The sequence below is a fragment of the Phragmites australis genome, chromosome 3 (genome assembly GCF_958298935.1).
Source record: "Phragmites australis chromosome 3, lpPhrAust1.1, whole genome shotgun sequence".
Classification (NCBI taxonomy): Eukaryota; Viridiplantae; Streptophyta; class Magnoliopsida; order Poales; family Poaceae; genus Phragmites; species Phragmites australis.
In genome coordinates, this window is record NC_084923.1 from 24,657,243 (window position 1) to 24,669,981 (window position 12,739).

At 46.7% G+C, this 12,739-nt stretch overlaps 2 protein-coding genes across 12 annotated transcripts in view; one reads left to right on the plus strand and one right to left on the minus strand.

Annotated features, from left to right (window-relative positions):
• Positions 1-1,793, plus strand: part of LOC133912707 (uncharacterized) — a 22,829-nt gene extending 21,036 nt beyond the window's left edge. For 6 of the 8 annotated variants that reach the window (XR_009908861.1, XR_009908859.1, XR_009908868.1 and 3 more), the window contains one exon: positions 1,014-1,793. Coding sequence is in view for 4 of the 8 variants with exons in the window: in XM_062355573.1 (XP_062211557.1) it covers positions 1,014-1,130 (117 nt within the window). In the remaining 4 variants the exon portion in view is untranslated. The remainder of the gene's footprint in view (positions 1-1,013) is intronic. The other 2 variants (XR_009908865.1, XM_062355577.1) reach the window with 1 other exon arrangement.
• Positions 1-12,523, minus strand: part of LOC133912708 (uncharacterized) — a 27,959-nt gene extending 15,436 nt beyond the window's left edge. For 2 of the 4 annotated variants that reach the window (XR_009908875.1, XR_009908874.1), the window contains exons 1-3: positions 11,782-12,523; positions 10,428-11,671; positions 10,203-10,312 (exon numbers count right to left, since the gene is read on the minus strand). Coding sequence is in view for 1 of the 4 variants with exons in the window: in XM_062355582.1 (XP_062211566.1) it covers positions 10,203-10,227 (25 nt within the window). In the remaining 3 variants the exon portion in view is untranslated. Of the gene's footprint in view, positions 1-9,725; positions 10,079-10,202; positions 10,313-10,427; positions 11,674-11,781 lie in introns of all 4 variants that reach the window. The other 2 variants (XR_009908873.1, XM_062355582.1) reach the window with 2 other exon arrangements.
• Between the last annotated feature and the right edge of the window lie 216 nt (positions 12,524-12,739).

Below are 12,739 nucleotides of genomic sequence, written 5' to 3' on the forward strand. Positions count from 1 at the left end.
AATCATGAAGCTAAATTGACTGAACAAGTCTGACGGGGAGATAGCTAAGTAGCACATACTAAATTAATGGCTAATATTTAGTAGTTTATTAGACAGAGTGATCGTTGTTTTCAGTTCTGAATTCTCATGCCCACATGTGTTCTTAACTAAGTACTGGCCCCAATTTTTAACCTTGTGCACGTGAACCCAAAAACACAACGTTCATTACCTCACTTGAGAAAAATACAGTGTTGGCACATAAAAAGAATTGGGAATCAAAGGTAGTATAGGTAACTAAGAATGTATAGGGTGGCAGGCAAACATCTAAGGTTACATGACATCTGTAATTTCTGTTACTTTGCTTCTTTTCTGCAATGTACAGCTATCTGACATTTACATGGTTAGTTCACATCTATTTATAAATTTCATGATCTTTCAGGCATCCTACTATAAAATTGATGGTTTTCTCTTTCCAACTATTCTTCCTGTTTCTGTTTTAGCATGAACAAGTTCAATATAAGTTCTCTATCCTCAAATGTATTTTTTTATCATTGAGACGTCCTAAGTTTCTAATTATGTGCACAAACTATTTTTAGTCTTAGAACTCTACAGATTTGCGGCCTATCTGCATGAGGCATCTGTTTTAGTCATGCTATATACCATATAATTAAGTAGATGCTTGCCGAGGGATAAAAGGTGGCTCCAAGCTGCTGTAATACAGCGAAATTAACTTTGGTCTACATATGCCAATTGTGGTTTCCTAGAGGTAGTTACAGCTTGCTTCATGCTCATATGATGTCTTACATTGTTAAAGTTACTTCTTATTAGGTATCTACTCGTTACATATATGTCCATGTTTTAAAATTGTTTGAACGCATTGTGCTCTGTTTACTAGACAGCTGCCCCAACCTATAGAACCTTCTACATTTCTATCTTATAGATAACCATGAGCTTAGTCTGAGAACAGAGAGCCCAGTTACATTTTAGTATCTCGTTATGGATTCAAGATGTCTTTCTCCTCTCATCTTTGTCAGCTGTCTCACCATCAGAGGATCTTATGTTCTATAGGTATGCTTCTTTATCTTTGTTCCTTCGATTCATCGTTGCTTCCCTTTTTGATGTTGTTTGGTTTTGTGCAGCGCTTGTTCTAGCTTCCTTGGAGCTTTCATGGAGGGTGTAAAATTTACAACTTTTTTGGTTTAGGTGCCCACCATCATCTTATGGTCAATGTTGGTCGACCACCCCACGAATCAGCCATAAAGCCTTGTACGGTGTGTGTACTGGCATATTTGAACGGCATGTCAAGAATGCTTGCGTGGCTACCTTGTCTTGGTCGTTGATTGCATAAATCACAAGAGTAAAAAAGCTCTTATGCAGTTATACTTGGGAAAATCTGTTCCAAGAGGCAGTTGTTGTTCAAAAGAATTTTGTTACATCCATTGAACCTCTGCTCGAGAGTTATTTGCTCAGGTTTCTCATGCTTGTGCTAATGAGCTGCATGTTGTGCTTGACCCAGGCTCATTTGAAGGTACGTGAGTTTACATGCGATATCAAGGGATTGGGCTGATGCCAGCGCAGGCTAGCACAGAGAATTTGGGAGCCTCTATTGTTGATACATATTGCAAAATTGTCTAGCCTAAGATCCGTACATAGGTGGTGTTTTGTGGTAGATGACAAATATCTATATGTAGTGCTTTTGGCTTTTGGTTGTACCGTAGTATCCAATAGCTCTATCAAACCGTCATTCATTTTATTCTATGTTCTGCTATTCGTGTAATATACATAAAACTCGGATGTACAAACTAATTATCTTATTCTTTGTAATGTCATTGTTTCCTCTTAACTTCTCTATATACTCCAGTACATTAATTCACATATTTGCTCCATCCTCAACATACGAAGGTTCATAGCCAATCCACAAGGGTACCCCGTATAGTGTTCCTGCTTTAATCTCACTTCGCATTCAGCAGTTCATTAGCAACATTTCTATTCATATCGCAGACAAAGCTTAGACCCTTCATGGATACCACTCTATTATGCTCAAGGCCTGGCTTTGTTGCATGTTTTCTCTCACAGAGCTCAAGATCTGGCCTTATTGTATGTTGCCTAAAGTGGGCGGCGCGCAAGGCGCACCGATCTCCACTAGTACATAATAACGACAACGTAACAGGTAGCATGACAAGTCCTCAGATTTGTGAGCGAGCAGTCCAATGATTACGACGCAATTCATCAGAGCCTTTCACCTGGAATTCTCCCGTTTTGCACTCTTCACAACTTGATCACATGTTCGACAACACATTTTGCAGGCCTGACGACACCTTCTCTTTTGACCAGAGTTTCTCAGACTCTACGTCTTATTTTATTTTTTCTGTCGCTTGGTCTTCTCTGTCTTGCACCGCTTCTCGCCGAAAACACAGGCAGCAAATTGATGCAGAAGTAGCTCACCAGTTGCACCTTGCGGCTGCAGGTTTCAGCAACCAGCTCACTGGAAAAATAAAACAAAACAAGAAAGGATGCAAGTAAGAGCACAGCTTGATCTACAACAAACCAAGGGCATTTTCTTGCTCGTCAACTAATATATTTGGAGGATAGAAAACATGACTCATAAAAAATTTGCACCAGAACATAATACATCCTAACTAGCAATACACTGCAATAAGCATGGTCTGTCTGCCCACAGACATCAGAAGTTATCATCATTCTTTACCGTTCTTCAGAACATTCAAATGACAAAAAAGTATCACAAGTTCTTGAAGCAATTGGAAGCTTACCTGTGAGTTAAAGCAAATGAATGATCGAGAACAAGCTACAGGGGACATGCAACTCAAATATTGGCTAACCAATCGAACAACTGGGAACATTACTTCAAGAACCAGTTTATATAAAGGTATTAGTCACTCGTGCTACATTCAATCTCGGTTAGGTCCTGGTGATAATAACTGTTATTTGAGTAGAGTGAATTTGCCAGACAAAATTGGCGCGATACAACAGATAATATGGCCTGTCAAGGTTCGAGACAGTGTTCAGAATGGTCTTTTGTGTGCAGAAATGCATACCATGGCCTGTCACTTTATAGTAAAACTTGCATTTGGGTTCTGTACGGCTACAATGGCTCAACTGAAGACAAAAATCTTTGCATTTGGGGATACCTGCATGATGACCCCTCAGGCCTCATCCAAGGATGTCTCATCAGTCATCACGAGCAGACTCCAGTTCCAAATCTTCAAGCGGGTGTGGCGACTATGACGGAATATAGACCACCAGGATGGCGATGGCAGCACTAGATCCGGGCACCTCTCATAGGCCCATATATTTCGAAGGCCTTCAAAATTACATTTTGAGAGGGGGCTGCTGTCACTCGGCACACGACGACGCGCTGCATCTACAGTAGGGATATAAGTAGGTACTCAATGGGTACTTCTAGGTTGCTACCCTTCACTTTCTTAGCTTAAGTAGGTGCTGTGAAAGTGTATATTTAGTTCAGCTGTGTGAGGTTTGGGTCAACCCAAAAATGCAAAACTTACATCAGAAACATTCTCGAACAATTTCTATAGCCTCGTTATCATCCATTAATAGTATGCCCACACTCAATTCTGAATTGGTCATGAATTGGATCTCTTCCTGTACCACAGAAATATACAACCTTTATAAGAGAACCACAATAATACTTTATTGAATGAAACTTCTCTTAGCTAATCAAATAACATGCTATCAAAAGTACTTCACTTATAACTAGTTAACTAATCTAAGGGTTCAGCATCAATAAGTGCTAGGTGACTGCATGAAGAAAACTGAAGGCACTTCAATGCACATCCATGAAATCAAACATCGGCCATAACCAGTGAGGCAACATGAGTAATTTCCCAAGTAACATTGAAGATGATGGATAAGTTACATACAAAATGAATACAGAAATGTGTATCCCCAGGTCTCCTCCCAAATATTTGTTGGCAAAGAGTTCAAGGTCTTCTATCAAACGATTGAAACCTGAGGCAATACCTACTAATGAAAAGGGAACAACCATAAGAAGATTTCATCTCACAAGTAAAATCACTTGAAAATTTCAGTAATCATTAAGGAAAGAAAAAAAAAGTAAGATTTATTCTCGATACGTATCAATATGGTACATGCAGATATTACATCAAAGTATGGTCAACAGATAAACTAATTAGCACCTTCCTAGAAGCTCTACCATCTTATTTAACTGAACAGAAAGTTTGTAAAAGAGGTGTATTGTCTGAAATGTATGACACTAACGCAGAATGTGCTGAAGGGGGGCTATGGTTCATCCAAGCATCCATGTGTAGAAGCATTCACCCTCTCTAAATAGCACACACGGCACCTCACTTTCTGCTCCAGGATGAGCTTTGCCTCATATTATTACTCAGAGCCCTTGGGTTGATTGGTAATAGCAGAAGCATAATCAATCATCATGAACTGTTAATCACTTAGGATATCTAGATTACCCCTACACAAGAAACTCGGTGAAGCTTAGCAATACACTTGAAAACCCACTTAGGGATATCCAGAGAAATGATATGGTAAATTTAAGGATTATCCAGATATGGAATGGTCTAAGATGATGGCTGAGGGTCTCACTTAAGCAAAGCTGTACTTTTTGCTTGGGTCCAACCTCCCTCTCTCCGCCCTAAACACCCCACCCCGCCGGCGGCCACCATGACCGCTCCTCGATCCCCCTCCCTGGCGTTGACCACTCCAGCCACACCGTCCACCCTAAACCCTCTTGCTGTCCCGTTTAGCCCCGGGTTGGCCAGGCTGTCACTCTCCGGGACAGAGTTGCCTGAATGGATGCTTTTTAGCCCCTCGTCCGTCAACTTCAAACTCCAGCGGATCGTCGTCATCTAGGTTGCCATCCTACCTCGTGGCTGCCAAGGGCAACACATCTCCGTAGGTCCAGTATGGACATCAGTCTTCTTCGGCTGGAATCCTTCAGCTGAGCAACTACGTCTTTTGGCCCGCTCGACCCCACCACCGTGTCACCAGCCCCGTTGTCCGGTGGATAGGCCCCGCTACCCCACGGACTGGCGCCAAGTCGCTTGGTCGCGGATGCCAACGGGTGGTAGCAGGTCATCAAGAAAAGATACCGAAATCGCGCTCTGCGCTTGCAGCCGCCGCCTTCCAGACCGGTTCTAGCTGATCTGGTCGGGAGATGCTTCAATTGCCTTTCTACAGACCACGTTGTAGCTGTTTGCCGGAACCCATCACGTTGCTTAAGGTGCCGGTAGGAGGGCCATCAGGCTCGCCACTGCATGCGACCTCGATCTCCACCCATGGCTCCGTCAAGGCTGCACAACCTTCAAGCCTCACGCCTCCCTCGGCCGGGGAGAGGCCCCGCCAGCAACCTTATCGCGCTCAACATTGTCAGCTTTGTCCCCATTTGCCTCCCCGGAGTTGCCGTCGGCGCCCTCTCTCACGTCGTCGATTATGAGAAATCAACTGCTTCAGTTAATCAGGTGTGCTTCAGCAAGTGGATCAAGTCAGGGCATGTACATGCATGCACTCATGTGCCAAGAGATGGGAAAAGCACGACACTCTTGTCTGCATGCATCAGAGAAGACGGCAGCGATGGAAGCCCTAACTACATGCGCTGATTTTTGTTTCGAGCTCCTGCGCGCATACAAACGGCGGCGGCCGACGCACTGCAAGGCAAAGCGCATGCAGGCAAGCGACGGTGATTACGTGGTTCAAGGCTGCGTACAGCCAAGGCAGGCCAATTCGATATTAATCCAACCCCTGGGATAGAAATCGTGGTTGGATACCATGGTTGAGGGCTGTGGATGTCGTGGTCGGGCTTTCGAGTGATCAGTCGGGCTGCCACGCCGGATTTTTTGTCTGGCTGCCGGTAATTGAAGGCCTATAATGATTAGACTAGGGATATGATAGGTAATGGAAAATAGAATATATGTGTTTGGTCGAAAATTAGAGATAGAGATGTGATTTCTATAGTAAAACAAAAGGTTCCCTTTGGTTTTGGAAAGAGGATAGCAAGAGATTAACTCAATACTTGGCGTGACACATTTTCATGTCTTAACACACTTTTTAGCGATTTCATGATTTGTTCGGCTTAGCTACAACCGAATTTGTTTCCCTAGCCAATTATTCCAATTGATCTATTTTTTTGCCGCCGCATCAGGCCTATAGGCCAATCGCGCGTAGCACGCTGCCGTCTGCTATAGCTGCTGTGTCATCCGCTTGCGTCCGCCGCTGCCTGCTTCCGTCCGCGTGCTGCTGCCTCTGCTATCGTGTGCTCTGTCGCTACTGCACGCTAGCTGCTCACCTTCATGAACTCCGAAGAGCACGGCGTGGACTGCCGGTTCCTGCTAGTGATCGCCACATAAGGAAAACTTGCCTGCTTGCTGGGCCCGTGACCGTGGTGCTTGTTTGCTCGCTTGTAGAGGAGTTTGTTCTAGAAGCGTTCGAGAACGTCCAAGATCAAGACTTCGGAGATTTCGAGCAACTCATCGGAGAAGGCAAGTGTCCTTGAACATTTTGCGCCTACTTTATAAAGTTTTGATTTACAAATTGCATGATCGTCAACATGATATCCCATTGTTAGGGTTTACTAGTTTTTCCTCAATCTTCCTTGTAACCGTAGATGGGTTTTTCATGTTGGGAAGAATGTGCTTAGTGATGCTTCCTCATGGGTAGTATAGTTGAATTATGTTGATATTAATGAACCTTGGTAAAAGTGCTTAGCCTAAGATAGTAGGGTTTGGGCAAGTTGGCATGTTGGTTGGCATGTGGATGTGTTCCAGGCAGAATTGTGGGCTTTCAGATATTTGGTTATTACCCTGTTGATGGGTTGATAGCAGTCTTGCCCAGACCATATTAAGGACCTGTTCGTGGAGCAACCACCCAAGAAAACAGTACAACCACAAGCCCGATATGGGAGGGCCTAGCCCAGTAATTCGTTTTTCTCTCAGCATTATGAAAATCACTTAGTGATACAGGGACGGAAGGGTGTACTTCCTAGAACCGTAAGACGCAGGAAGAGGCTTCTGGGGTGGAGGGTGTACTCCACTTATGTACGATGGTGAAACCTCAGTAGGTCATCACGTGCTGAGAGAGGCGTTGGAAAGAGTTTGCAGTGGAATCCTGGCTGCATACCTCGGAAGTGTCTAAGTATTTGATCGACACAGGCAAAAAGAAGGACACGTCTTGTAGGTAAAGAGTACGACTTCTGCAGAGTGAAAACTGAATATTCAGCCGTGCTCACGATCATGAGCGGCATGACCTCCTCACATGATTAGTCGGGTGGTTCTTCGGGTTAGACTTGGGTTGGAATTGGTGGATCACAGTGGTGGGAACTGTGATTCCAGTTAGCTTTGTTTAGAGGTGGATGGAACCTCGGTTGTGGAGCAAAGTGGTGGGAACCTTGGCTCTTGCCTTAGAGAAATATTCACATAGAAGTAGTTCGTCTTTACAACTGTTTACAAATAAAATAGCATTTATACCAATAAACCTTTTGAGTTAAGCCTACCTTGATTTTTGGCCTCCATATCATAGTTTTTCCCACATTTGCTGAGTATTCTATGTACTCACGCTTGCTCTCTCCTCCATAATCATGTCGCGGCTCAGAAGCTGAAGACTACGAAGAGTTTCCTGAAGATGGAACTGAGTTTTAGGCAGGCGGCTTTTCGGTCGACTTCCTGTGGAGATTGGGTTTCGTGCTGAGTTTAATTTCTGCTGCTTTGTAATATACTTTTAGACCCTTGGGGTTATTGATGTAATAAAATACGTTGTAATAATGGATATTACGCCTGCTACTCGCTTACGACGTCACTACGTGTATGTATCTTGATCCTGGTATACATGTAGTTTACATTCGGTTTGGTCTTAAAACTGGGTGTGACAGTTCCGTGAAGAGGTCCTGGAACTCATCTAGCAGGGCCTCCATCAAGTGAAGGGTTGAACAGGCGCGCAGGGAATGGTGAGGCCTTCTTCCTTCTAGGCCGGTCCAAGTGACTTGGTTATCCCATCGCCAGAACGTCAGTCATCCGGTCGAAATCCCAAAGGATCGGCCCTAGGGTGCGCAGCCACTGCACCCCGAGGACCACATCACGTTCGCCAAAGGCGATGATGAACAGATCGACACGAAAGTCCTCCTTGCCGATGCTTGTGCCGACGCCGCGGCATACCCCCGACGACGGAACACGGTCACCATTGGCTACTGCGACGCTGAGACTCAGACGCGGCCATGGGGATAGCCCAGCCAGCGCGGTCGCCTCCTCCGAGATGAAGTTATGGATGGAGCCGGAGTCAACAAGGGCATAGAATTGGTGGCCCCCAATCACCACAGACAGTCACATGGACTCGCTGTGACGGATGCCTGCTAACGCGTGCAGTGAAATCTCCAGCTCGTCGTCGTCTTCCTCATATCTGCCACCGTCCTACGGGAAAATCAAGGACTAGGCGGAATAGCTTCTTGCATTTGTGGTTAGAGGTGAACTTCTCAACGCAATTGTAGCATAGCCCATTGGCGCGGTGGTCCGCCATCTCTGCTGGCGTGAGGAACTTGAAGTGACGAGGTTTTCCTGTTCCGCCGCTCGAGGCGGCCTCACCCGTGGCCATGTCCTTGGACACCGAGGACGCGCGTGTCGTGGAAGTCCGATTCTTTGCAGGCTCGGAGGACGCCTACACCTAGGCGCGCCGCTCGAACGCGCAGGCGAGGCTCATCGCCTCTTCCAACATCTGCAGCCGTCTGAGTGAGACGTTCACAGGGGGTCCATCAAGCCAGCGACGAAGAATTGTGTCTGTTGTCATTCCATCATGTCCTCGCAGCGGCAGAGCAAGGCCAAGAATTGTTCCTGGTATTCGGCCACTGTGCCGGTCCGCCACAGCTGGGTTAGCTCACCAAGATGGTTATCTTCAATGGGCGGCCCGAAGCGATGATTGACGTGAGCAATGAACTCCGGCCACGACAGTGTGCCATGGTCACATTCCAGCCGGAAGTACCACTGCTGGGCGTTGTCTTCCATGTGGAATGAAGCATACCACACCTTGCGTGATTCGGGCATTTGCACACCCCACAACGATTAAGCCATGGAAGTGGATCGCTTTTACCATCATAGCGGGGAAAATCGAGCTTGTGTAAGCGCGGATTCAGTTGGTCGCCCGACGACTGCTCTTCCCGGGCCAAGGACTTGGGTCTATCCTCGGCGACGGTGATCGTTCTGCTCGTGGAGGTTCCTTTGGGCAGATCGCTGTTCTCCACGTAGAGCTACTCGCTTGAGCCTGGACGAAGCCGTGATGGAAATGTCGTCCCAGGCGCAAGGAGCAGAGGAGGAGAATGAACTGAGTCTTTTTCTTTTTCCCTTTTCAATTGCTCACAGATGGCTTACATATATAGCCTCCAGCCTAACAATAAAATCTAACCTTCCAACTAACTACTAACCTCTATCTCTTATCTAATCTCAGCAAATCAATCTAAATAATCCAACTCTAACAATCTGCTAACCAACTCTAATAATCCTAACAACTGACAAGACCAGTTCAGCCACGACGGGAAGAATCATGGCGCGACTCCTGCGGTCGGGAACAGCGACGCCGCGCGTACTGTTGGCCCCACATGACACTATCAATATGATTCATGCACCCTGAAGATCGACAAATCCTGTTATATCAGACCACTCTATCGAAGAAGTATGGATGCTACCTATCATGTTATCAACATCCAAACAAACCGATACACATACCCAAGAATTTGTTCTCAAAGATTGGCATACCCCAGGATCATTGGAGGACAGTTGTGCTAGTTTTGTCTTGTCAACTCCCCTTTTTCCGATTAGGGCCGAAACGGACATAGGGCTAGCTTTAGTTCTGCCTCCTGACAAGAACATTTCTACCGCGTTGTGCCTCCCCAGTACTCTTCCAACAATGCTCAGCTCAATACAGCTGAACTTGTATGCCCCATTCTATGGTTATCAGGATCAACCGGGCGGAGTTTCAAACAAACTGAGGTCATCAAAGTCCTAAATAATCTCATCAAACCTCTCCCTAATTTACCTTGCACCATCAGACAGTTCTTTTCCCCCCATTTTTTGAGATTGTCAGACAAAGTCCTGTGGAACATCAGGTACTGCAGCAGCATCAGAGTTGGTGTGAGCGGCGATTAAAAAGCGAATAATACTGAGCAAATAGGCCATTGGCCATTTCAACACAGAATCTAGTATTCATGCCGGTTGAAGAGTAAGGGGACGTACCATGCAAGTTGCTAATGGAATGCATCAACTAAACGCTTGCATTTGACAGCACTGAAAGTAAGTTTGGACTCCTGATTGTAGAGGAAAGGGAGACATATACAGTACGATATCTGCAAGAACCAAAAACATGGAAGTGAAAATATGTAGAAGTTAAGTAACAAAACAGCCATGTTGCTGGAAGCAATATAACAATATTATTGAATTAAAGGGGAAAGTCACACTTACTTTACATGCATCATTTTTAAGAATTTTGTAGGGTGCACAAGTCATAATCTAAAATTTGCTACTATAGTCCAAAACTGATTTTGGTAAGGTCATGCATGGTGTACAAATTGACACTATAATCCAAAACTGATTTTGATCTAAGTAACCGAGACAAAGATTTCCAGAATGGCCTTCACCATTTCCACAAGCAGATAAAAGAAGATTTAGTGACCTCCACAGAGAAATCATCTCATCTTTACGAAGTGTGTATTCTTCAGGAACAATGACAGGGCAACGAAAACATTCAGGCGCACAGGCATGTGATTCAAGCTCAGTTTAAGTGCCAGCATAATTCCACTGTGTGCCTTCTCCATGTCCCATACCTCATTTTCCAGGACTTCTGACCATCTTTCCTGATTTGCTTTGTAACGCAACATACTTCCTACTTTCCTGGTATCCTAACTGCCAATGGTAAGCCTTTGCACTTCTCAAAAAAAACCCTTCTACCAATTTTGAACAGATCTTTTTGGAGGATGTTTTCCTAACCTTCAGATGCTATTTGTCTGACCAGCGACTAACCAGCAATCTGAGATGCCCATTCCCGGTGACTAAGGTAAGGTCAAATGCAGGCAATGTTTCCACACTCTTGCCACTTCCTCATGGCAAGCAGTAACTATGATCATACAAACACCTGCAGTGAACAATGCTGAACACTACGACTGCCAACAGTCTGAGATGCTTATTCCAAATATTGTCCAGTACAAGCTGAACACTCTTTCTATCAATATGATTCATGCACCCTGAAGATCGACAAATCCTGTTATATCAGACCACTCTATCAAAGAAGTATGGATGCTACCAGTCATGTTATCAACATCCAAACGAACCGATACGCAGACCCAAGAATTTGTTCTCAAAGATTGGCATACCCCAGGATCATTGGAGGACAGTTGCGCTAGTTTTGTCTCGTCAACTCCCCCCTTTCCAATTACGGCCGAAACGGACATAGGACTAGCTTTAGTTCTGCCTCCTGACAAGAACATTTCTACCGCGTCGTGCCTGCCCAGTTCTCTTCCAACAATGCTCGGCTCAATACAGCTGAACTTGTATGCCCCACTCTATGGTTATCAGGATCAACCGGGCGCAGTTTCAAACAAACTTAGGTCATCAAAGTCCTAAATAATCTCATCAAACCTCTCCCTAATTTACCTTGCACCATCAGACAGTTCTTTTCCCCCCATTTTTTGAGATGGTCAGACAAAGTCCTCTGGAGCAACAGGTATTGCAGCAGCATCAGAGTTGGTGCGAGCAGCGATACCTTTTAATCCCAAGAAGTTATTATCTATTGCATTCAAAATCACCAATTTGTCTTTACCTCATGACCTGCGTCAGGTCCCTGAGCCGCAGCCTCACGGTTGTCTCCAGCGTCGTGCAGCGGCGCGTTGATCCGGTTCATCGTCGTCTCAAGCTTCTTGAGGTGGTCGTGCAGGGGCCGCCTCGACTAGGCCCGTGGGGATGTCTTGCTGGCCGGCAGCAGCAGGTAGCACCAGGGGGTCGCCTCCCCTCCTCCAAATCCTCCTCCGGGCTCCGGCGAACACCACCACCTCGCCCGGGAAGCGCATACGACCGCCACGACCATGGCATCCACGTAGATTGTCATCCTCGGCCGCAGCTGTTCGCCGGAATCGGGGATCCGAGCACCAGAGACTCTCGTGAGCCACGACGTCGCTTGCATCTTCGGAACCCCTCATCCAATCTCTCGTGAACCAGCACTCCGCCGTCGGAGCTGCTCATCCCGCCGGGAGGCGCTGCCGGTGAGTTCCCTCTCCCCTCCGGCCATGAAAACCTCGAAGGCGGCCAGCATGGCGGCGGGAGGCGAGGCAGCGAGGGTGCCGCCAGATGCGGGTTAGCCTGCGGGTGTTGGGAGGGGATGGAGCCGGCGCGGCGGAGGCGGAGAAGCGGAAGCGCGGGAACCGGCGGTGGGTGGCAGCGGCAGCGAGGTTGGCCAGCGGGCGGTGGACGGGGTTGAGGCGGCGGCGCTGCAGGCGGAGGGCTGTGGGGAGGCGTCGGTGGAGCGGGGGCGGTGTTGGTCTGGATGGGGGTGCGTCGGGAGCGGCGAGGGGGAGCGGCGGCGGTCGGGGTGGGCGTTACGAGGGCTAAACCCAAATACGCGGCTTGTACGCGTATAGCTACGAACCGACATACCGCTACGTACGCTCTACGCTACCGTATACGCAAATAAAAGGGAGGAGGCGGGCCCGAGGCGCAGTCACATCAAACTCTCGGGCGGTTGGGGTCGGCGCTTCAGACTGCAACTTAACGGTTCGCACTCT